At 46.8% G+C, this 26,334-nt stretch overlaps 2 protein-coding genes across 2 annotated transcripts in view; one reads left to right on the top strand and one right to left on the bottom strand.

Annotated features, from left to right (window-relative positions):
* Positions 1-112: 112 nt before the first annotated feature.
* COG4 (component of oligomeric golgi complex 4) lies at positions 113-24,148 on the bottom strand. Its single transcript, XM_082269983.1, has 19 exons — positions 24,002-24,148; positions 23,151-23,233; positions 22,752-22,866; positions 19,092-19,266; positions 16,508-16,701; positions 16,048-16,153; positions 15,783-15,940; positions 14,310-14,368; positions 12,609-12,742; positions 12,305-12,423; positions 7,799-7,965; positions 7,377-7,542; positions 7,230-7,292; positions 6,230-6,346; positions 6,050-6,142; positions 5,890-5,973; positions 4,294-4,395; positions 1,284-1,412; positions 113-517 (listed from the first exon to the last, which is right to left on the bottom strand). Exons 1-19 carry the CDS (start codon positions 24,119-24,121, stop codon positions 383-385), a joined length of 2,319 nt encoding a protein of 772 aa, XP_082126109.1. The 5' UTR covers positions 24,122-24,148; the 3' UTR covers positions 113-382.
* Positions 24,149-24,986: 838 nt separating this feature from the next.
* The window catches only part of SF3B3 (splicing factor 3b subunit 3), a 46,816-nt gene continuing 45,468 nt past the window's right edge, over positions 24,987-26,334 (top strand). Inside the window, exon 1 of the mRNA XM_082270387.1 lies at positions 24,987-25,099. The gene's annotated coding sequence lies outside the window, so the exon portion shown is untranslated. The remainder of the gene's footprint in view (positions 25,100-26,334) is intronic.

Below are 26,334 nucleotides of genomic sequence, written 5' to 3'. Positions count from 1 at the left end.
GCTGCCATACACCAAGGAGCTGTCATTATCTATTAAGATGTAAATGGGTCATTGCTATGTTCCAGGTGCATAGTAGGGTTCGGTGATTTTTGTTTTATAATCTTTTTATTAAAAAAAACTATTACTTATTATACCATGATAAGGTATATAATACATGTTCAGGACAGTAATCATTTTGTAAGTAAAAGTGCCTTAATCAAGGAGTGACCTGGAAATGCAGAGAATAAAGATTGATCACTGGTTATATTGTGTCCGATTGAAGTCTCTGAGTCCTGTGTCTGTACAGAGCGGCTGTCAGCTCAGTTTGTATCCTCTCCTGGTTGGGGCCGGAGCCGCCTCCATTCTATGGGAGTTTCAGTCCATTCAGTAACGTTATAACCGTTTACAGCCGCAAACGCTTGATGTCTTCACTGCGGAAGTCTATACGTAAAGCAAGAACTTGTCGTACCTCTGCAGGGGTGAGTCTCCAGGTCAGAGGCCCAGAATTGGGTCCCCAGTAATCCAGGATCTCAGTTACCTGAAGAGAAAATAGAATCAGCAACAAGGTACTATAGAAAGTGAAAAAGATGGAAAGGATATATAGAAAAAAAACAAAAATCCCCAGCTAAAAAAAATAAAATAATCATAATGATATATTACTAGAATGGGCCGAGCCAACTAGTGCCAGGTCTCTTCAGCCATTGTTGGTTTATCATATTTACACTGAGAGGCGATTATCTTTTTATCATCACATAAAATTTCAATGAGCTACACACGTAGCGATTGTCGGCTGTAAATATTCGGCCAACGTCCGATCGGCCGATTGTCGGCTTGTTAGTATGATGCTTCCGACAACCGACTGCGACTTTTTGGCCGAACAGAATCTGGTGTGCAGACTTTAAAATTTTTGTTGGCCAACACCAGAACGGCCGATTGTTCCTCAGTCAGTACAGAATTTGGCCAACAAACAGCAAATGAGCAAGACTGGGCATGCTCAGAGAAGAAAAAACACATGGAAAGTTAACCATCACATGACATCACTTCTGCAATCGGCTGTTGTTGGCCGACAAAATTCGTGTGCAGTCTTTAGCACTTTTCAACCGACAGGACAGCCCTGGACAAAAGACGGCCGATCGTTCGGCCGACAATCGCTACGTGTGTACGGGGCTTTACTCTGAAATCAGTGTAGCCCTGGCTCCTCTCCATCCAATATTTCAGTTCACTTCAGACAACCCATAATGTACAGCTAAGGGAATAATTCACCCAATAATGACCAAGACAAAACAGCACTAAGTGCTCCTCACCCTCTCCAAATTCAGGATTGTCGCCATCTGGGAAAGTCGAGCAAACTTGTCACGGATGGTCCACGTTGTCACCGTTGTCAGATAAGCAATAAGGGAGCGAAGTTCCTTGTCAAACTGCAGACCACCGAGCTACACACGGCAGACACAAAGATAACCCGTCACAATCCAAATCACAGTTTACATCAGATATAATATTTTTCATATCTTAGAGCTGAACTTCAGCCTTGCATTCCCTTCCCCCCAAATAAACATGCAATGAATATCTTTCATTTTCAAAAAATACCTCTTTTGGGACCCAGTGACATTACTGGGTCTTTCTGCTCATCTTAGCTCAGTCGTAAGATAGAGTTTGATGTGAGGGGCTGGCAGGCTCCTGAAAATGTTACATTACCCGGCCTCAAACATTATTTGAAAGAATACATGCCCAGCATACCTTTAGATGTGAGATGTGCTAATAGAGTGTAAACAAGCAACTGAGCAGATTGGATAGCTAAAGTCTGCAGCATTAAGTGGCCAGCAGGGAGGAGCATGCATGTCTAAAAGGATGCCGAGGATGTGTTCTTTCTTATAATGCTCAGAAACAGTAGTACAGTGACTGGTTCCAGCCCTAGCACTCACACATGTTGAATAGCAACAGTGGTTGATGGCAGAGAAAGCTAATATCTGTAAGAGGAGACCAATGACAGTATGCATAAGGAGGAGCAGGATTGATAATTGAAGCTATTCAGACAGCAAATGAAGGCAGGCTTCAAGAGGTTACATTAAAGGAGTTGTAAAGTCAGGAAGGTTTTTTTATCTTAAAGCATTCTATGCATTAAGATAAAAAGCCTTCTGTGTGCAGCAACCCCCCTAACACTTACCTGAGGTCCCTCTCTGTCCACGAGTGTCTCAGCCATCCGAGATTCTACCTCCTGATTGGCTGAGACACAGCAGCTGCGCCATTGGCTTCTGCTGCTTTTAATCAAAGTCAGCTAGACAATCAAGGGGAGAGAGGGGGCGGGGCTGGGTCAGGGCTCTGTGTCTGAATAGACACAAGGAGCTGTGACTAGGCTCTGGTGCCCCCATAGAAAGCTGCTTGCTGTGAGAGCACTGAACAGGAGGTAGAGGCCAGGAGTACCGAGGAGGGACCCGGGAAGAGGAGGATCCAGGCTTCTCTATGCAAAACCAACCAGGAGGTAAGTATAACTTGTTTGTTATTTTTATATGATAAAAAACGAGACTTTACAATAACTTTAAGGAGTTCCATGGGAGAAGACTTGCTACAAATGTGTGGAATAAAAAAACAAAATGAAGGCTGGAGTCCAGATTTAATACATACATACATATATCTGGTAATGTTTATTAAAATGGATTTCTTGCCCTTTGTTTTTTTAACCACACCACCTGGCATATTTACCCCCTTTCTGCTCAGGTCAATTTTCAGCTTTCAGTGCTGTCACAATTTGTATGACATTGTACCCAAATACATTTTTATCATGTTTTGGAGACAGATGAAGCTTTCTTTTGGTGGTATTTAACCACTTAAGCCCCGGAGGATTTGGCTGCTAAACGACCAGAGGGCATTTTGCGATTCGGCACTGCGTGACTTTAACGGACAATTGCGCGGTCGTGCGACGCTGTACCGAAACTAATTTGGCGTCCTTTTTTTCCCCACAAACAGAGCTTTCTTTTGGTGGTATTTGATCACCTGTGCGATTTTTTGATCACGCGCTATAAACAAAAAAAGAGCGTAAATTTTGCAAAAATAGCAATATTTTTCCCTTTTTTTTATATGAAATTCCCCCAAAAAAAAATGTAAAAATCAAAATTTTTTTAATATTTTCGGCCAATTTGTTTTATGCTACCTATGTTTGGTAAAAAAAAAAATCGCAAAAAGCGTATTTTGATTGGTTTGCGCAAAAGTTATTGCGTTTACTAACAAAGGGAAAGATTTTTGTCATTTTTGTTGTTTTTTTTTTTAACGCGTAATGGCGGCGATCTGCGATTTTTTTTGCGGTACTGCGACATTGCGGCGGACAGATCGGACCCTTGACTGACATTTTTGACACTTTTGGGGTTACCAGTGACATTTCTACAGTAATCAGTGCTATACATATGCACTGTTACTGTAAAAATGCACTGGTAGTGAAGGGGTTAACTTTATTTGAGAGGGAGGGGCTGTGTGTGTCCCTAGGGGCGTGATTCTAACTGTGATTGGCTGTGGCTTCAACTGTATGCAGAGTGATCAATGGATCTACATAGTAGATCCATGTGATCAGCTCTCATACAGAGAGGAGAATGACAGGCAGCTTGTTTACACAAGCTGCCTGACTATCTCCCTCTCCCCCGCCGATCGCAGAGTGGCCGGCGGCGATCGGGTCCGCCGGTCACACGCGCGGGGGGGTCCGTGACCACGCGGGAGCGCGCCTCCGGCGGCGCGCGCTCGCTCCCTAAACCCTCACAGGCGAGCGACGTAGACCTACGTCACTTTGCCTGTGAGGGGCTGACCGCCGCCGTAGATAGTCGTGCGGCGGTCGGCAAGTGGTTAATCACAACTGGGTTTTTTTATTTTCTGCTAAACAAACTAAAAATGACAGCACTGATTGACATTACTGATGGGCACTGGTAGACATCACTGATGGGGCTGCATTGATAATTATTGCTCTGATTATCAGTACAGATGTCCCCACTGGGGAAAGCAGCTTATCGGCTCAGCTATCCTCTCCTCTCACTCTGTCAGCGTGAGTAGAGGAATGCTGAAAACCAGAACTTCCTATTTATGCTGTGGTTGGACACAGTTGATCACATGGTAAAAGGCTTATGTCCCAGGCTGTTTACCATGAATGGAGATGCGGTGTGTCAGTTTCTTCGGCTTGTTCTGAGGGACGTCATAAGGCGTCCACACAGAACAATAAAAACCCCCACCCGTCATTCTGCTATAGGCCAGGCGGGAAATGGTTAACAAAATCACAAACGTTTTAAAATAAAATAGGACTTCAAGAATGCCCCCGATGGTCAATGTTTGCCTCACCCGGCTGAATGTGGACTTCAGGATGACCTTCTCCAGCTCCATGGCGATGAGACTGGTCAGCAGACTGGTGAGATTCTCATGAATGATGGAGGAGAGTCCAGCCTGCAGAGACAGAACTATCAGCTGGAAATTCTCTCCAGATACATGTGTAACCCCAGCAACACATCACGTGTCCAGCTATGGTCATAACCCCAGCAACCAAGCATCTACCTTGCTACTGTCATAACCCCAGCGACACAGCATGTACCCAGCTACTGTCATAACATCAGCAACACAGCATGTACCCAGCTTCGGTCATAACATCAGCAACACAACATGTACCCAGCTACGGTCATAACGTCAGCAACACAGCATGTACCCAGTTACGGTCATAACATCAGCAACACAGCATGTACCCAGCTACGGTCATAACATCAGCAACACAGCATGTACCCAGCTACTGTCATAACCCCAGCGACACAGCATGTACCCAGCTACGGTCATAACATCAGCAACACAACATGTACCCAGCTACGGTCATAACGTCAGCAACACAGCATGTACCCAGCTACGGTCATAACGTCAGCAACACAGCATGTACCCAGCTACGGTCATAACATCAGCAACACAGCATGTACCCAGCTACGGTCATAACATCAGCAACACAGCATGTACCCAGCTACTGTCATAACCCCAGCAACACAGCATGTACCCAGCTACGGTCATAACATCAGCAACACAACATGTACCCAGCTACGGTCATAACATCAGCAACACAACATGTACCCAGCTACGGTCATAACGTCAGCAACACAGCATGTACCCAGCTACGGTCATAACATCAGCAACACAACATGTACCCAGCTACGGTCATAACATCAGCAACACAACATGTACCCAGCTACTGTCATAACCCCAGCGACACAGCATGTACCCAGCTACGGTCATAACATCAGCAACACAACATGTACCAAGCTACGGTCATAACATCAGCAACACAACATGTACCCAGCTACAGTCATAACATCAGCAACACAGCATGTACCCAGCTACGGTCATAACATCAGCAACACAGCATGTACCCAGCTACGGTCATAACGTCAGCAACACAGCATGTACCCAGCTACGGTCATAACGTCAGCAACACAGCATGTACCCAGCTATGGTCATAACGTCAGCAACACAGCATTTACCCAGCTACTGTCATAACGTCAGCAACACAACATGTACCCAGCTACGGTCATAACGTCAGCAACACAACATGTACCCAGCTACGGTCATAACGTCAGCAACACAACATGTACCCAGTAATGGCCATAACCCCGGCAACACAGCCAGTACCTGGGAATGGTCAGATCCCTGGCAATGCAGCATGAACCCAGCAACTGTCATAACCCTGGCAGCACAGCATGTAAATGTGAACAGTCAAAACCCATGCAACACAGCACGTACTCTGCAATAATCATAATATTGGCAACTCAGCATATACCCAAGGACAGTCATAACCCTGGCAACACAGCATGTACCCAGCAATGATCAAAAACTCAACACCACAACATGTACCCAAGGATGACCACAACCCCAACAACAGGCCAGTCAGAGCAGCCTTGTACTTACCTTGAACTCAGACATGAGTTGCTCCAGGTTCACTATGAATTGCTGCACCCAAGGGTCATTAGCTTCATAGTCATTAAATTCCTCCTAAAGCAGATATCAGAATGAGAAGCATAAAACCTCCCAACATGATGACACTCACCTACCATCAACAGTCACTTACCTCCTCAATATTGTGTGATACGGACAGAAAAAGGTTAATCCAGGGCTTCACTTGTGGCTTAACGGCTGTGCTGTTCAACTCTCCCAGACCCTCCTGTATGGCGAATAACATAAGTGTGTCAGAAAAGAACATGGAGCACTAACATAGGGCTAGAGGAGGGGGCAAGGGGCTCAGATTTACCTGCAGGAGGTCTCGGAACTTGTTAGAAACAGACGCCATATCACAAAGACAGCTGTCAATCTTGGCTTTGGATTGGTCATTTCCAGATTCTGTGTTAAAGAGCTTCCTGCAGTCATTCTAGAAGGAAACCACAGAGGTATAGAGGATGATGAGTGGGAGGGGAACAATTAGTATTATATAGAGGATGACAATGACAAGTGGGAGGAACAATTAGCATTATATAGATGACGAGTGGGAGTGGGTTCACACCTATGCAAATTGAATGCAGGTTTCCCCGCATCCAATTCGCATGACAGGAGATTGTGACTGGCTCTCAATGGAGCCTTTGCACACATCTCCGTGGCAGGTGCTGAGCATATTGCACAAGGGTCCTGTGCATCTTTGGCTCAGTTTCAGGTCCCAATTCAGGCCTGATTCATCCCTGAAACGGAGAACAGGGGCGCACCGCAACCCTGCTGTGAGCCGCATCCAAATTCAGTGTGAACCCAGCCACATACAGAGGATTACGAGTGGAGGGAACAATTAGTATTACATAGAGGATGATGAGTGGTGGAACAATTAGTAAAGGTAAGGCACTGAGTACACAAAGGTAAGTACTGCAGCAGGAAGATGGGGTCAGCTGTAGTGTAGTGATGCGTTTCTTGGATGCCAAGCCACCAAACCCTTTGCAATTCCCAGACCGATCAGGAGAGTTGTCTCCCGATTGGTTGCAGCATTGGAGCTCCAGCTGAAACCCGGAAGTGCCGGTACTGGATGCTGGAGGAGGTATAAAACTGTCAGTGACAGCTGACTCAAGAACTGGAAAAGCACACACCTGCGCACACTCCTAGTTCTTAGTTGCAAGAATATTCAAAGTTCTCATGGTAAGGACATTGGGGTTAAGCAGACAGTCCTTGTAAATCTGTGGGTTACAATATCTCAGATATTCTTCATCTGGCATGATGAATGAAGTGACTTGGGCAGCTGTTCACTATGCGCCAGGTTAGAAACCATGGCCTACCTCCAGATTCTTCTTCAGAGTCATGATGTTCTCACTGCAAACCTCCACGTTATTAAGACAGACCTGGAAGAGAGAAGATACAATCAGGTTAGCGGTGATGAGTCAAGTCCCCTCCACCTTCCCCATTACACAGTCCCTCGCTCTCACCAGGAAGGACATTTTGGCCTCATCATTGCTTTCTATGCCCTTAGTGTCGAACTTTCCCTGCTGGAGACTGCTATGCATGAGACTGACTGCACTGGTGACACCACGCTGGATGTCCTGGAAGGTGGTGGCTGGGAAACCCATCCTTAACTTGTTACACAGAACCTCCCTAGGATGATGGAGAGATATGAGGAATGAAGTGTATCATGAGAAAGGGATTGCATTGAAACACACAATGTTGGCAACGAGGGGGAGGGATCCAGAGATGATGGGTTAGACCCCCTCTCCAAAGAGGAGAGAGAAACATTTTTAGCTATTTTTTGAGCCAAATGCAATAGTGATTTGTACAGCACAGAAAATTCAGTCACCCCCTCCACACATTAACAACCCCCCCCCCCCCCCACGAGGATATAGCCCAGAGTTACCGGAAATCTCCCTCCAACATGGTGGTGGAGAGGTTAATCATGGCACACAGGCAGTCTATGCTGGAGCTGGACAAAGCACGTCCAATACATTTCTTCACTATGTAGAAGACATCATCCACCATACTGGAGGTCAGCTGCCCCCTCTCGTAGGAATCCATGGCCACGGCCTGCAAAGGATGGAGAGGCATTATAAAGGACAATTCTGTGACTTTATTCCTTGTTGTTAATGAGCAGACCCTGGTATTTGCAATTACATCACACCCCCTTGTCTTTTTCCAGGCTACCTTGAGATCAGTTCCTTAGCATAGACACTTTTGGCAATCCTTAATACCAGTTATCCCAGTATGGTGCTCTAAGATTGCTGCACTTATTTATTTTTATGATTTTTAACAACATGTTTGTCAGTTGATTGTGCTAGCGGCTCTTTTTATGGATTAGTTAGCACAGTTTTTCAATCTTTTTATATCTAAGACTGCTGACTGGGTCTCTCATAGTGCTTAGCATATAGTATGTGCAGGAAATATTCTGCAGCTGCGTTTTGCCAAAGCCCAATTTGTCTTTTCACAGGAAGATGGCCACCAAATTAGTGGAGGTTTAAGTTATCAATAGGCACCTAATCAATAACTTCTCCTGATGATGACATCAGTGTAATCCAAGCATCAGAAGCAGGAGTAGACAGGATATGCCTATTAAACTCCTGACAGGTTCCTGCAGTGCTAAAAGAATGAAAAATGTGATGTCGCATGCGTCCAACTGCTTCTAACTGGCAATATGCCTAAGCAGCCTTTCTAAACCAGGGTCCCTCCAGAAGTTGCTAAGAGTTCCTTTAATAGTGAGCATAGGTGGATTGATCGCCTGCCGGATGATGTCTTGCACTGAAGCCATTCCACAGAACCAGTGGCATGGGACCAGTGGAACTTTTCTGGTTTCTCAGGTAAGTAACCACTGGCACCAATGATCACGTTAGCTGTGTGTAAGGGGAGCATTCCTCCCACCGACCACCAATATAAGGAGCATTCTTCCCAGTGACCACCAAAGTAAGGGGGAATTACACTGATCACTGGTGGAACATGGCATGGTATCCACTAGCCACAAATGTGGTGTGGCTAATGTACTGTGAGCTGTACATATAACATTTTTAACTGGGGTTCCCCAAGACCTTAAAATTATTTTGAGGGTTCATCCCTGATAGGGATTGAGAAAGGCTGAGCTTAAGGTACCTTTATTAAAGAGGAATTCTAGCTTACATCTAACCAAATAACCATATCAACTGTTTGTGAAACTACCACCCTAACTACACCAACTGTTTGCGCAACTACCACCCTACAGTTTCTATAGGTACACCTAACTAGCCTTAAAATTGTCTCCTTCTCCATCTTAACACCTATAATAACTGGTTTAAGAAAGGTGTATATACATACCTGTTTTCAGGCCGCTCCAGCTCGGTCACGTGATCCCGCTCCCCTGTGTCAGTCAGTGTTGCTGCAGAATAGAGGAGGGAGTGCCAACAACGGAAGGGCTATTAAAGCCTAGGGATGACATCACCGCTCTAGACTTCACTAGCTGTTTTCGAAATACGCTCTCCGATCCCCACAGCCACTGCTGATTTGACGCAGGGGAGATCACGTGACCAGACAGGAGCAACCGGAAAATGGGCAAGTATATACATCTCTCTTATACAGGTTGGTGAACCTAGGTGTTAGGAGGGAGTATAGAGTTTTAAGGCTAGTTACGTGTAAACTGGAATTTGACTTTAAAGCTGGGTTCACATACACTATATTACCAAAAGTATTGTGACGTCCAACTTCAGTGCCTGACCTCACAAATGCACTTTTGGAAGAATGGTCAAACATTCCTATAGACACACTCCTAAACCTTGTGGACAGCCTCCCCAGAAGAGAGTTAAAGCTGTAAAGGGTGGGCCAACTTATTATTGAACCCTACAGCCTAAGATTGGGATGCCATTAAACTTCATGTGCGTGTAAAGGCGGTTGTCCCAATACTTTTGGTAATCTAGTGTATATGCAGGACCGGTTTCTGTGCAGAGTCTGGTGCGTTTTCCATTTAGCGGTTCAGATGCGAATTTGACACCTAAAATCGCACCAGAACCGGACTGAAAAACACACAGGACACTTTTTTAATCTACACCGCAACCGCCCCCATATATGTGAACCGGCTCTATTGAAACCCGGGCTGGTTCACGTTATGCGAATTTGATGCAATTCAAAACACATCTGATTTGCATATATGTGAACCGAGCCTAAAGATTGTTTAGTTAGAATATACTCTGCAAATAAATCCCTGAGTTAAACAGCCATTTTTTTTTTCTATTTCAATCATTTTTACTGAAAGTGCTAGCAAGGAAAGGAAATATTAAACAATGGAGGCTCAGTACAGTAAAAAAAATAATAAAAAAAAAAAAAAAAAAAAAAAAAAAAAAAAAAAAGGTAAAAACACAAGTGAATTACACAATAGTACACTTCTCAAAAAAATGAAAGGAACACTTTGTTAACACATCAGATCTCAATGGGGAAAAATCTCATACTGGATATCTATACTGGTATGGACTGGGTAATGTGTTAGGATCTATACTGGTATGGACTGGGTAATGTGTTAGGATCTATACTGGTATGGACTGGGTAATGTGTTAGGATCTATACTGGTATGGACTGGGCAATGTGTTAGGAATGAAAGGATGTCACATCATTTGATGGAAATGAAAATTATCACCCTACAGAGGGCTGAATTCAAAGACACCCCGAAAATCAAAGTGAAAAAATGATGTCGCAGGCTAGTCCATTTTGCTGAAATTTAATTGCAGCAACTCAAAATGGTACTCAGTAGTCTGTATGGCCCCCACATGCTTGTATGCATGCCTGAAAACGCCAGGGCATGCTCTTAATGAGATGATGGATGGTGTCCTGGGGTATTTCCTCCAAGATCTGGACCAGGGCATCACTGAGCTCCTGAACAGATTGAGGTGCAACCTGGTGGCGTCGGATGACCCGAAACATAATGTTTTAGAGGTGTTCTATTGGATTTGGGTCAGGCAAGCGTGGGGGCCATTCAATGGTATCAATTCCTTCATCCTCCAGGAACTGGCTGCATACTCTCACCACATGAGGCTGGGAATTGTTCGTGTACCAGGAGGAACCCAGGACCCACTGCACCAGCATAGGGTCTGACATTGGGTCCAAGGATTTCATCCCGATACCTAATGGCAGTCAGGGTGCCATTGTCTAGCCTGAAGAGGTCTTTGCATCCCTCCATGGATATGCCTCCCTAGACCATCACTGACCCACCACCAAACGAGTCACGCTGAACGATGTTACAGGCAGCATTAAGTTCTCCACTGCTTCTCCAGACCCTTTCACGTCTCTCACATGTGCTCAGGGTGAACCGGCTCTCATCTGTGAAAAGCAGAGGGCGCAGTGGCGGACCTGCCAATTCTGGTGCTCAACACCAAATGAAAATTTAGCTCCACAGTGCCAGGCAGTAAGCACAGGGCCACTAGAGGACGTTGGGTCCTCAAGCCACCCTCTAAATCTGTTTCCGATTGTTTGGTCAGAGACATTCACACCAGTGGCCTGCTGGAGGTCATTTTGTAGGGCTCTGGCAGTGCTTATCCTGTTCCTCCTTACACAAAAGAACAGCTACCGATCCTACTCATGGGTTAAGGACCTTCTGTGGCCTGTCCAGCTCTTCTAGAGTAACTGCCTGTTTACTGGAATCTCCTCCATGCTCTTTAGACTGTGCTGGGAGACACAGCAAACCTTCTGGCAGTGGCACATATTGATGTGCCATCCTGGAGGAGTTGGACTGCCTGTGCAATCTCTATAGGGTCCAGGTATCGCCTCATGCTACCAGTAGTGACACTGAAAGTAGCCAAATGCAAAACTAGTGAAAATCAGGCAGAAAAGATGAATAAGGAAAAAAAATTGACAGTAGCCTCCACCTGTAAAACCATTCCTGTTTTTGAGGTTGTCTCATTGTTGCCCATCTACTGCACCTGTTTTTAATTTCATTAACACCAAAGCAGCTGAAACTGATCAACAACCCCCTCTGCTACTTAACTGACCAGATCAATATCCCAGGAGTTTAATTTACTTGATGCTATACTCTGATTAAAAAGTGTTCCTTTAATTTTTTTGAGCAGTGTATTTTAATGGGAAAGTACAAAGGTGGTTGAAAGCAATTTTTTTTGGAGTACGGGGCCTGTGTCTTACTATATGTTTTTATCATCCCTTGACATTAGTATGTGGCTAGCCAAACTCTCAATAGTCAATTTTCAGACCCCATCTTATTTTAGGACACCTGCCTGTACCATTCCCCACCCCTAACCTCTGTGATGGAATCAGACTGGACGACTGTACAATGGCTCATGGAGAAAACTTCACCTAACATCCATTATATGGATGGTCAATACTGTCCACATGTTCCATTTTAATTGTGCCCCTGTATCTTCCTCTTTTCTATTCCCCACCAACCCATGGAGAGGATGGTTACCTTATTGACCGACTCTCTCATGTAAAACTCCTCCATGGTGATGTAATACCCGATCACTTCCTGCATTGTTCGGCTCAGTAAACAATGTTTCAGTAGCTTGTCCAGGCTCTGCTGATGTTCTGAAATGACAGAGAGGAAGCATCAAGAAGGATGGAGACCTAATTGTCCTGTTTAAGCTGTAATATCGTCTGATATGTTTGCAGACGAAATGTTTAAATGCTGAACATTTGGCTGTGTAAATCTACATATGTTTTACAGACACAGAGTATTGTAATATCTGGCGATACTCAGGCAGAGGAAGTACCTTGTTTAACCTCTTCGGCTGCAACTGAATCCCCCACGTCAAAGTCTGAAGTCACACGGCGCCTGATAAAACGTAGGTAGAGCTCTGTGCGGGCACTCATCAGGGACACCTCGCCAAGGATGGGGTCCAAATCTCTGGATTACAAGAAACATTTATGGAATTCATCATAAGAAACTCCAATAATCCACCTTCAGAATCCACCCCAAGACGGGTTTGCCTGTCTGCTATAACCCTCAGAATACACCTCAAGACTTGTTCCCCGTCTGCTGTAAAACACCCTCAAGATACACCCCAAGACCTGTACCCCGTCCTCTATAGTACACACTCAGAAAACACCCCCAAACCTGTCCTCCATCTGTTATAATACACAATCGGAATACACCCCGACACTGATCCCCTGTCTAATATAATAACCCCTTAGACTACACCCTGAGACCTGTCCACCGTCTGCTGTATTACAACCTCAGCATGCGACTGGAGACTGATCCCTGATCTTCTATAAAACACCTTCAAAATACATCCCAAGACCTGCAACCCATCTTCTATAATACATGCTCAGAAAACACCCCCAGACCTGTCCTGCATCTGTTATAATACAAAACTAAAATACACCATGACACTGGTCCCCTATCTGCTATGGTACAGCCAAGACTTTTTCCCATCTGCTCTAATACACCCCCAGAATACAGCTCCAAACCTGTTCCCTGTCTTTTAGAACACATGCTTAGAAACAACCTGCGATTATTCTTCTGTCTGCTATAATAAATATTCAGAATAAAGCCCCAAACCACTTCCGTGTCTTGTATAATACATGCTCAGATACACCCCAAGATGAGTCTTCTGTCTGCTATAATACATGCTCAGAATACGCTTGACACTGGTCCCCTGTCTCATATAAGACACCTTCAGAATACATTCAGAGACTTGTCCTCCGTCTGCTATAAGACATGGTCAGAATACACCCCAACACTAGTCCCCTTGTCAGCTGTAATACACCCTCAGTATGCACCCTCAAAACTGTCCCCATGTGCTCGAATACACCCTGAGATCGGTCCTGTCTGCTATAATACATGCTCAGAAACACCCCAACACCAGTCTTCTGTCTGCTACAATACACGCTTACAGACACCTCAACACTGGTCCTGTTTGCTATAATAAACCCTCACAATACACCCGAGACTTGTCTACAGTTTGCTATAGTATACATTCTGAATACACTCTGAGACTTGTCCCCTCTTCTGCTATAATACAACCTCAGAGTCCACCGCCAAACTTACACCTAAGAAATGCAGCATCTATTTCTGATGACCATACACCAGGACAGAGACAGAAGGGTTGGCAGATCTAAGCATAGTGCGTCTTTTATCCTCTGCTAAAATTTCAGCTGCAGCACCATCTATACTAGATAAAATCCACAAACACATGGCATCAATAAAAGGGATGTCCAGTACACATTCCTTATAATCTGAGCATTCCACAATTTCTGGAAGCATCGGTTCAAGTAGCTTCATTACGTCTGTCCAGGGGAGTACTCAGCGGCAGGGAGAACAGAGTTTTGTTTATATTGCTGCGAGCTGCAAAGTATGAATGCTGGTGGCAGAGTCTGGCAAGTGACACTGCTACAAATACTCTATAAATATGGCAAAAAGCTTGTGTACCTTTATTGTTCCCCACTAAGTACCAACAGTGAGATTCACTGACCTGGGCTCAATCTTGTCACCGGAGAAGGATCTGATCATACTGTTCTGCACCTGCTGGAACTGGGAGACAAAACATGACAGAATGACACAATGACCTTGAATCTTCTCTGTACAACCCCACAATGACAAAACAACTAAGACGACTTATAGATGGGGAGATATGCCCTGACAATGGCAGCTTGCGAAAAACCTGCCATCACCTACAATGCTGTTGAACCACTCACAACTTTCCACACTATTTTGAGACTCCTCATGGCCATCATCTCTCCTCACCTTCCTCTGATTGGGTACCTCACCATCCCCATCTCTCCTAACTTTCCTCTGGTTGGGCTCCTCACTGTCCCATCATCTTTCTATGATTGGGCTCCTCACCATTCCCATCTCTCCTCACCTTCCCCTAACTAAACTTCTCCCTGTCTCCCATCACCTCGCTCTGGTTAGGCTACACGGCATTCACAACTTTTCTCAAATTCCTCTGATTGATCTCCTAAACATCCCCCATCTTGCCTTACCTTTCTCTGATTGGATGCCTCATCTTTCTCTGATTGGCATTACCATTCCTATCTTTCCTTACCTACCCCTGATTGGGCTCCTCACCGTCCCATCTCTCCTTGCCTTCCTCTGATTGGGCTCCTCACGTCCCACATCTTCTTACTTTCCTCTGATTGGACTCCTCACTGTCTCATCTCTTACCTTTCTCTGTTTGGGTTTCCCACCATTCACATCTCTCTTCCATTTCCTCTGATTGAGTACCTCACCATTCCCATCTCTCCTCACCTTCCTCTGATTGGGTACCTCACCATTCCCATCTCTCCTCACCTTCCTCTGATTGGGTACCTCACCAATCCCATCTCTCCTCACCTTCCTCTGATTGGGCTCCTCACGTCCCACATCTTCTTACTTTCCTCTGATTGGGCTCCTCACTGTCTCACCTCTTACCTTTCTCTGTTTGGGTTTCCCACCATTCGCATCTCTCTTCCATTTCCTCTGATTGAGTACCTCACCATTCCCATCTCTCCTCACCTTCCTCTGATTGGGTACCTCACCATTCCCATCTCTCCTCACCTTCCTCTGATTGGGTACCTCACCATTCCCATCTCTCCTCACCTTCCTCTGATTGGGTACCTCACCATTCCCATCTCTCCTCACCTTCCTCTGATTGGGTACCTCACCATTCCCATCTTTCCTCACTTTCCTCTGATTGGTTACCTCACCATTCCCATATCTCCTCACCTTCCTCTGACTGGGTACCTCACCATTCCCATCTCTCTCAATTCAAGTACCTCACCATACTCATCTCTCTTCAAGTTCCTCTGATTGGATTCCTCATCGTCCCATCTCTCCTAACCTTTTACTGACTGGGCTTCTCGCCATTCCCATTCCTCCTTATCTTCCTCTGATTGGGTACCTCACCATTCACATCTCTCCTCACCTTTCTCTGATTGGGCTCTTCACCACCCCCATTTTTCCTCACCTTCCTTTGATAATCTCTCTGTTGCATGAACTTGTCCACGATTTTCTCCACCTGGTGATCACACTCTGCCTGCAGATGTTTGATGAGCATGTACAGCCTCCCCGGGCCATAGTACGTTTCCAGTATAGGTTGGTGAGTCTCCACTATTCGTGCAATACCTGCAAGACAGGACAAAAAATGTAACAGAATCTTTGTCATGCCAAACTTCAGGTTTCCCTTTTCCACCGGATGTTATGCTGTAAAATCTTTTGTCATGGAGACTAACCTTCAAAAAGCAGTGTGAGTGTGTCTGCAAATAAAAGTGCTGCTCTTCTCTCGTTGCTTTCAGAGTTCAGGGCCAGGGACAGGTTCTCTTCAGCTTTCTTAGCCACCTGCAGAGTAAAGAGTACAGGCTAAGGGGTGACAATCCACATTAATAAACAAGAGTGATCCATTCACTGGTGGGTCAGACGATTTGAGTTGGAACCCTTAAAGGGATATTTCACTTTTACCAAAGAACTGACTATGCAGGTAAGGGGTACCTGTAGATAAAAAACAAACGGTGCAGCTCTGACTAAAGCTTTGACTCCCTCAGCAACCTGAGCATGGTAAGCTACTGCAGCCTTCCTCTTTAGCTGAGCCAAGACATACAATCAAGGCTTGAAATACACACATTTTAATTGCAGAAATGGAAAAGCTATACAAACTACTAAACTTATACAGAAGACGAGATAGCGGTGTGTTACCTGGCGACACAGGTATGCAGAGAACTTGCTGATTCCCTCCTCATGCAGTCCCAGCAGCGGAAATATCTTAAAGAACCTCTCCACCTGTGGCAGGTCACTGGCTTTGGTTGCAGCATCAAACTTCTCTGTGACCAGAATCTTTAGCTGCTTCTCGGCCTCCTGTAGGTGCTGAAGATTGGCATCGATTATGCTGCCTAAAATCAGATGAGCCGCAAGTTACAGCTTACTATTGTGAACACTGTTATCATATAAAATTATGTCTTTGCTAGTTTAGTACTATTTCTAGGCTGCTTGTAAAAGGGGCTGATATGCTGTAAATTAATCTCTTTTGACCTAAAGTGGTTGTAAATCTGAACAACGCATACCCCTTTATAACAGGGGTATTGAATTAAAATTCACGGAGGTCCAATCCATAAAATTTTCTTGCAGCCAAGGTCCAAATTGCCTGTTTGTGCGATGACTCAAATCATTCACATCACAGCTCGTTTTTACATCAGTGTCCTCAGTCCCCCTTTACATGACAGTTTTCCCTTGACAGTGATGTATTCCACCCCCCCCCCCCCACAGTATTATCCTCTGACCCCCTTCCCATTCCCACCCCCCCACAGCAGTATCCTCTGACCCCCTTCCCATCCCCCCCACAGCAATGTCCTCTGCCCCCATTTAACCCCCCTGCTGTGGTCTCCTTTACCCCCCTTTCACATCACAGCCCCCCACAGCTCTGCCCACATTTACATTACAGCCCCCCTGAACTCTGCCCCCTATTCACATTGCAACCCTCCCTCAGCTCTGCCCCCCCCCCCCCCAATTCACATTACAGCACCCCTGAACTGTGCCCACTATTCACATTGCACCTCCTCCTCCCTCAGCTCTGCCTCCCATTCACATTGCAGCCCCCGTCAGTTCTGCCCCCCCTTATTCACATTGCAGTCCCCCTCAGCTTTGCCCCCCATAGCTCTGCCCCCCCCCCCTTATTCACATTGCAGTCCCCTTCAGCTTGCCCCCCCATAGTTCTGACCCCCCCCCATTAGCATTACAGACACCCACAGCTCTGTCCCCCCCATTCACATTGTAGCCCTTTAGCTCTGCCCCTTCACTCTCTTACCTTACTCGGGGACACAGAGCAGAGAGCAGGAGGCAGGACAACTCTACACAGCGGGAGACACAGTAGCTTTGGATGGAGGGCAGGAGATGCTGGAGGTAACTTTTTAGGTGTCCCAGCAGGTGAATGGTTGCTAGGACCACGCTACATCCTTAAAAAACCTACACACGTAAAAAGTTAACTTCAGCAGCTCCCGCCCTCCATCCAAAGCTGCTTTGTCTCCCGCTCTCTGTCTAGAGTTGTCCCACGGCTGCCTCCAGCACTCCACTCTGCTGTGATAACAACAGCGATGGCGGCTGAGATGAAGAACCAGTCCCAAAATGGCAGAACTGCTGTGGTCCAGATGGACAGTAATTTGGTCCGCATCCAGCCCATGGTCTACTGTTTAGTGCTGACTGCTCTATAGTGCGCACCTGTCTCCACCCAGAGCACCAATTGTCATTTCTCTCTGCTGCCTCATTCCTCTGCTATCTGATAAGTTCTCATGACACCAAGAGAAAAAAAAAAAAAAGGTGATGGGGAGGGAGCTCCAGCACTCAGTCTGTGAATGAAATCCTCAGCTCTGTTCCTGTAAAAGGGTGTGGGGGGTCACTTTCCTCTCACTGAGCTCTGTAGTTTACCTTGAGCTCCCCACTGCCTGCTTTGTAAAAGCTCAGACAAGCTGTATAAATTCTGCACTTTGAACGGCAGTAGAGAAGAGATGGTTGCAGATAAACAGGTACAATGTATGTAGGAGGATTTTTTTAATCTCTGTGTATCATCTGAGGCCAGTCACTTCACTGGGTATATGTAAGAGTTTACAGCCACTTGAGGCTCCATTCACACTAGTGCAATTCAGATGCAACTTGAGTGACACAAATTTGCATTACGATGAAAAAACTGGAAATTCCAGTCGCTCCGACTTGGAAAAAGGTTCCCGCACTACTTGGGGGGTGACTTCAGAGTGGCTTGCATTGACTTCTATTAGAGGAGGCGTTTGCAAGCCACGCTGAAGTCACGCTGCACTGGGCGGCTTCAGAGTCGGGCGACTGGCTGCACACTGTGGGGAAGGGAGGAGAATGCACATTCCAAAAATGTATTAGGCCCCTTTCACACATACGGTCTGTTCAGTTCATCAGTTCAGTCACTTCAGAATGTATCAGTTTTTCATCCGTTTTTGCATTGGTAGTGGATGTAAAAAAAAACGGACCGTTTGTTCGTTTACATCCGTTTTTTTTCGTCCGATCCGAAAACGGACATTGACGGAAGCGGATGAAAACGGATGTTAACGGATGATCATACATTTTTACATAGAGATGCATTGATGTCGGTTTTTCATCCGTCACTGTATGTGTGAAAGGGGCCTTAATCACAAACTAAAAACTTTACAAATTCCATCCACACACGGCTGGCTCGCCATTTAGGCTGCATCAGGTTTCATACACTCTCATGGTGTGACACACTGTGCCAGGACTACAAAGAAACAAGGAGCATGGCCATCACCTTCATTCCCCTGCCGGCTCAGCTCAATAACGGATTTATCCAGGCACAGGTATCGGTGGATGTGTGCCGCAGCCTGCTCATAGTCCTCATTCTTCAGGGCCGTCTGCACCCCGTCCATGCAGAACTTCAGGTCCAGGATGTCATCTGCTCGCTGTATGGCTTGATAGAGGCGACTCTGTAGATGAGGACACATGGGGAGATCATTTCTATAGTGGCCTGTTCAAGTCACCACAAGGACGCACCCAGATAATTGGACAGCTACTCCTCTAATGGGAATATACTGCGTCACAGCTACTATTTCATCATTAGAAGATCACCCGAGTCACAAACAGAGCCTTAGTCATGCCAAAATCTACAGTTACCACCTGCTGTCCAGTGTACATACACTATATTGTCAAAAGTATTGGGCTATGCAAAACATGTAACAAGTGAGGGCTATGAGGTAGGAGCCGCTAGCCCAAAAAGGTGAATACAGTAAACTCCCGTTATATCGTGGTTCAGTTTTCGCGGTCCCGGTATTTTGCGTTTTTTTTTGTAAGACCTATTTATATTATTTTACTAATTAAATCATTGTTAATTAAATATTTTTGTGTTTTCCATTGCTCTTGCTATGTCTCTCAGTATCTTTAATGTGTTTAAATGTGTTTCTATTGTTTTAAAAGTGTGTTTAAAGAGCTTAAGACCCGGTTCACACTTCTGCGAGTGCCGGGTTCGCATGTAATGTCGGAGCGCACTGCTCCGACATTACATGCGATCAGCTGTGCGGTGCGAGTTTAGCCATACAGTTTGTATGGCTAAATTTGCATCGCACCCGGTGCAAACACGCACAGGAGGCATTTTTGCAGCCGCATCAGGATCGGATCGCACAGCGGTTCACACTTGTGCGATCCCATCCTGTGCGAACTGCACGATCGCACTGCGATATGCGATCAAACTGGGGGTGTCGTTAAGATTACATTGACACCCCCAGCGTATCGCATATGGCAGTGTGAACTGCCGGGGGTGCGTGTGCGATGCGGGAAAAGGCTGCGAATATATGTGAACCGAGCCTGAAATGCTTTTAAAAGTACAGTGACAGTTATAAAAAAACATGCCTAGAATGTATTTGAATAGGGTATTTCTATTTTGTGGATTTTCACTTATTGATGTTTATCAATGGGAGGTTTAAAATCTTGACAGTTTATTTGAATTTTTAAAATGGTTTTTAAATTCCATCACTTTCTGTAGATCATCATTTTAAAAATTCAAATAAACTGTCAAGATTTTAAACCTCCCATTGATGAACATTTACAGTGCCTTGCGAAAGTAGGGACACAAGTGGGACACAATCATGAAGTGGAATTAAATTTATTGGATATTTCAAACTTTGTTAACAAATAAAAAAACTGAAAAATTGGGCGTGCAAAATTATTCAGCCCCTTTACTTTCAGTGCAGCAAACTCTCTCTAGAAGTTCAGTGAGGATCTCTGAATGAACCAATGTTGACCTAAATGACTAATGATGATAAATAGAATCCACCTGGGTGTAATCAAGTCTCCGTATAAATGCACCTGCACTGTGATAGTCTCAGAGGTCCGTTTAAAGCGCAGAGAGCATCATGAAGAACAAGGAACACACCAGGCAGGTCCGAGATACTGTTGTGGAGAAGTTTAAAGCTGGATTGGATACAAAAAGATTTCCCAAGCTTTAAACATCCCAAGGAGCACTATGCAAGCGAGAATATTGAAATGGAAGGAGTATCAGACCACTGCAAATCTACGAAGACCTGGCCGTCCCTCTAAACTTTCAGCTCATACAAGGAGAAGACTGATCAGAGATGCAGCCAAGAGGCCCATGATCACTCTGGATGAACTGCAGAGATCTACAGCTGAGGTGGGAGACTCTGTCCATAGGACAACAATCAGTCGTATACTGCACAAATCTGGCCTTTATGGAAGAGTGGCAAGAAGAAAGCCATTTCTTAAAGCGGTTGTAAACCCAAAGAAAAAAAAAAAAAAAAAAACCTGCAAGACAAAGGCATAATGAGCTAGTATGCATCGCATACTAGCCCATTATGTGTAACTTACCTTAGAACGAAGCCCCGACACGGACCCCCGGACATCGCTGCGGGCGCTGCCATGATCCCTTGCCGTCTCTTCCGGGTTCGGCGGCTCCGGCGCGGTGATTGGCTGGAAGAGACGGCTCTGGCGCGATGATTGGCCGGAGCCGCGATGACGTCACTCCTGCGCATGCGCGGGGGAGTGATTTTCCGGCAAGCTCCCTGCAAATAGATTGAAGGTCCCCCCGGACCTTCAGAGCGCGAGCGGCTGCATGCACTGTAAATATCTCCTAAACCATGCCGGTTTAGGAGATATTATTTGTACCTGCAGGTAAGCCTTATTATAGGCTTACCTGTAGGTAAAAGTGTCAAAAAGCGGGACACTACCGCTTTAAAGATATCCATAAAAAGTGTAGTTTAAAGTTTGCCACAAGCCACCTGGGAGACACAGCAAACATGTGGAAGAAGGTGCTCTGGTCAGATGAAACCAAAATCAAACTTTTTGGCAACAATGCAAAAAGTTATGTTTGGCATAAAAGCAACACAGCTCATCGCCCTAAACACACCATCCCCACTGTAAAACATGGTGGTGGCAGCATCATGGTTTGGGCCTGCTTTTCTTCAGCAGGGACAGGGAAGATGGTTAAAATTGATGGGAAGATGGATGGAGCCAAATACAGGCCCATTCTGGAAGAAAACCTGATTGAGTCTGCAAAAGACCTGAGACTGGGACGGAGATTTGTCTTCCAACAAGACAATGATCCAAAACATAAAGCAAAATCTACAATGGAATGGTTCACAAATAAACATATCCAGGCGTTACAATGGCCAAGTCAAAGTCCAGACCTGAATCCAATCGAGAATCTGTGGAAAGAACTGAAAACTGCTGTTCATTAACGCTCTCCATCCAACCTCACTGAGCTCGAGCTGTTTTGCAAGGAGGAAAGGGCAAAAATTTCAGTCTCTCAATGTGCAAAACTGATAGAGACATACCCCAAGCGACTTACAGCTGTAATCGCAGCAAAAGGTGGCGCTACAAAGTATTAACTTAAGGGGGCTGAATAATTTTGCACGCAAATTTTTTCAGTTTTTTATTTGTTAAAAAAGTTTGAAATATCCAATTCCACTTCATGATTGTGTCCCACTTGTTGTTGATTCTTTACAAAAAATTACAGTTTTATATCTTTATGTTTGAAGCCTCAAATGTGGCAAAAGGTCACAAAGTTCAAGGGGGCCAAATACTTTCGCAAGACACTGTATTTAGTACACACCCACACTTTTATTCTCCAGGACCCCAGCTTTTAGAAAATATATATGTTTGAGGGTTCTAAGTAATTTTCTTGCAGATTTTACCATGTATGTGAAAAATGCTAAAATTGCTCTGGACACAAGCGGTAAAACGAACAGAATTTATGTTTCTTCTATTTTATACTTCAGCAGCCTACAGCATAGAAGCATTATGGAAGGCGGCTCTACAAACCTCCGAAAAGCATTGCTTCTTTTTTTCTTTTTCTTATCGGTGAATTTCACGGTGTTACTATGAAGGTTTGTCAATATTTCCAGTGCTCCTTACACACCCACCCATCCCCCGATGTGGATACCCCCCCCCCCCCCAGACGTACCTTGGCAAGGTCCAGTTGTCGGACTTTGCTGCTGACATTTTCGGCCAGGTTACAGGTAAATGTGATCATCCCGGACAGCTGCTGGGCGTCTCCCTCTATGAGCTGCAGGTTGGGCCTGGCAGGAGACACAGCGATTATCAACTCATCCTTTATACAAAGCGTGTCCCCAATGCTCGATATATATCACCGTGGTCACCCATGTGATAAACCACAGGACACCTCGCAGGTGGCTGGATCTGATTTCCATTACAGAGACATCATCATGGAACAAAGGCTGGAGTGTCATCTGTGCCAGCCAATCAGATGACAGTTTTTTTTCAGTATAAGGAGAGTGGGACATAGCACAGGGTGCCTTTTATGGTGTCTTTCTTCATTCTGGCCACACCCATTGGTACTTACCCCATCCTCTGCAGAGCCAGCATCTTGTTCTCCACCGCCCCCTGCTGTCCGAGCAACGCCTGCAGCTCTGCTTCCACCTCTTTCTGCAAGAGACGCATGTACAAGTCAGCAGAGACACACGACGGGTCCTCCCAGTACTGCTCTGCTATCCCCCCCCCACAGTAAAGGATACAGTCAGGTCCTCCCAGTGCCCCTCCCCCAGTGAATGATACATTCAGGTCCTCCCAGTACCCTCCCCCAGTGAATGATACATTCAGGTCCTCCCAGTACCCCCCCCCCAGTGAATGATACATTTGGGTCCTCCCAGTGCCCCTCCCCCCAGTGAATGATGCATTCAGGTCCTCCCAGTACCCCCCCGCCCCCCAGCGAATGATACAGTCAGGTCCTCCCAGTGAATGATAAATTCAGGTACTCCCAGTACCCCCCCAGTGAATAATAGAGTCAGGTTCTCCCAGTGCCCTCCCCCCAGTGAATGATACATTCAGGTCCTCCCAGTACCCCTCCCCCCAGTGAATAATACATTCAGGATTCAGGTCTCCCAGTACCCCCCCGCCCCCCAGTGAATGATACAGTCAGGTCCTCCCAGTGAATGATAAATTCAGGTACTTCCAGTACCCCCCCCCCCCCCCAGTGAATGATATATTCAGGTCCTCCCAGTGCCCCTCCCCCCTGTGAATAATACATTCAAGTCCTCCCAGTACCCCTCCCCCCAGTGAATGGTACATGACAGGTCCTCCCAGTACTCCCTCTCCCCTGTGAATGATACATTCAGGTCCTTCCAGTGCCCCTCCCCCAGGTAAAAGGTACATGACAGGTGCTCCCAGTAGTTCCCCTCCCCCCTCTGTCGGCACCTCCTCAGCACACAGCCGCTCGTAGGCCTCCTCCAGCTCCTGCAGGTCGGTCAGGGATCGGATCTGCTCCATATTGAGTGAGGGGCTCCGGTCTCCCTGGTAACTAGCTGAGCTGGCCATGTTGACAGGCCGCGTCACTTCCTGTCCCCCTTCTTCTCGTCACATCAGAACAGCGCAGAAAATGTAACGGAAGTGACGTTAAGCAAATGCCTTAGAGCGCATGCGCCATGCGTTCCAACATGGCCGCTATGCGTTCCAACACACGAAGAAGCGGCGGACATCTTCTTACACCCAGCCGGTGAGGGTAGGTTTTTCTCACGGGGTAGGTAATTCTCACGTTACACTGTCTTTAATTCCACACTTATTTTAGCAGTAAACTCATTTTATATACTGAATCACAGCATGACATTTGCAATATCGTAAAAATAGCCAGAAACCTGCAGGTAGAAGGTGGCGACGGCCATCTTGGTACACCCCACACTGCTCAGCGACAGTGATTATATCGGTCGCGGTGAAATAGTATTTTTCAGTATATAAGGTGAGATACCTGCTAAAATAAATGTGACATTTCAGACTTGCCTGGGTATAAGAAGATATCTGCTGCTGCCGCCTTCCTATTCTGTTAGACTGGGAAACCTATTGAAACGCATAGCGGCCACGTTGGAACGCATAGAGCATGCGCAATAAGCAATTGTGTTCGCCAACGTCACTTCCGTTGCATTTTCTGATGGGTAGCGACTCGTCACTTCCCGCACTAGAACATAGGACCCCACGCTACGTATTCTCATTTCCGGGGTCCTTCGATGTTGCGAGGGCTGTTCTTATTGTGCCGGTGCTGAGAGGGAAGAGGAGAGGATCTCGGTGTCCGGGGTATAGCGGGGTGAGGAGCAGACTCGGGGTGGGGCGGTGGTATGATTTCGGGGGTCATGTTATAGTGAGGTGTATGAGGACAGGCGGAAGGTGGGCAGCTCTCTGAGGACCCCGCACGGCTTTGTGGCAGTGGAGGCGCGAAATGGCGGCTGAGTGACCCGGGGAGGAATCCGGTGTGAATCCCCGCCATCCGCCACAGGAGCCCTGCCGTGTGTGTACCGGGGGAAGGTGAGGAAGAATGGGGGGTATAGTCTGGTGTTTGTCCCCTTGCGAGGCCTTGTCTGCGGGCCACACTTCTCTCCTTATGGAGGCCGCATTACCAGGAGGCCGGGGATCTCTGAGGGGGGATAAGAGGGGGGCTGGGCATGATAAGGGGCGCTGTACACCGGCTATGACGAGAAAGGAGAGGCTGTGCATTATATTGGGGTGACTTTGTCTGGGGAGACCAGCAGTAGCTTTCTGGGGTGCTTGGTAATCTTTGGGGTCCCTCATACATGGGAGTTATGTTTGGGATCTCTGGGGGTTCCCTGTGCCTGGCAGTTATCTCTGGGGGGGTTCCCTGTGTCTGGGAGTCATATGTGGGGGGGGTTTCCTGTTTCTGGGAGGCCTGGCGGTGATCTGGGGGTCCCCTGTGCCTGGCGGTTGATCTCCTGGGGGTCCCCTGTGGGCCTGGCGGTTGATCTCCTGGGGGTCCCCTGTGGGCCTGGCGGTTGATCTCCTGGGGGTCCCCTGTGGGCCTGGCGGTTGATCTCCTGGGGGTCCCCTGTGGGCCTGGCGCCTGATCTCCTGGGGGTCCCCTGTGCGCCTGATCTCCTGGGGGTCCCCCTGGGCCTGGCGGTTGATCTCCTGGGGGTCCCCCTGGGCCTGGCGGTTGATCTCCTGGGGGTCCCCCTGGGCCTGGCGGTTGATCTCCTGGGGGTCCCCCTGGGCCTGGCGGTTGATCTCCTGGGGGTCCCCTGTGTGCCTGGCGGTGGATCTCCTGGGTGTCCCCTGTGCCTGGCGGTTGATCTCCTGGGTGTCCCCCTGTGTCTGGGATCCTTATTTGGGGCTTATTGGGGTCCTGTGTCTGGCGGTATGTTCTGGAGCTTATGGGGGTCTCCTGTGCCTTGTGGTCTCCGAGGCCTCTGGGGGTCCCTGATGTCTGTCAGTGGCCTCTGGGTGTCCTCTGTGCCCGGTGGGGATCTCTGGGTGTCCCCTATGTCTGGGAGCCTAATTTGGGGCCTATCCCGGGTCCCCTGTGTCTGGCAGTAAGTTCTGGAGCTGGTGGGGGTCTCCGTTGCCTCTGGGGGTCCCTGATGTCTGTCAGTGGCCTCTGGGGCCCCCTGTGTCTGGCTGTGACATTAGGGTGGGCCCCCTTTGTCTGGCGGTGACCTCTGAGGCCCCCTGTGTCTGGTAGTCATCTTTGGGGTCTCTGGGGTTCCCCAGTGTCTTGTGGGAGGAGGGGGAGGGGGTGTCTGGGCTGT

The sequence above is a fragment of the Pelophylax lessonae genome, assembly GCF_965119305.1.
Source record: "Pelophylax lessonae genome assembly, chromosome: 10".
Classification (NCBI taxonomy): Eukaryota; Metazoa; Chordata; class Amphibia; order Anura; family Ranidae; genus Pelophylax; species Pelophylax lessonae.
This window is presented reverse-complemented; position numbering and strand designations above follow the sequence as displayed.

Bases quoted from the DNA above. Each gene is read 5' to 3' on its own strand.
- COG4 (XM_082269983.1), bottom strand. From the start codon at position 24,121: ATGGCCAGCTCAGCTAGTTACCAGGGAGACCGGAGCCCCTCACTCAAT. The intron at 6,143-6,229 runs GTAAATCTGAGC...TTCGCCATACAG, and splicing joins AGTTCCGAGACCTCCTGCAG to GAGGGTCTGGGAGAGTTGAA. The intron at 5,974-6,049 runs GTAAGTGACTGT...TATCTGCTTTAG, and splicing joins TATCACACAATATTGAGGAG to GAGGAATTTAATGACTATGA.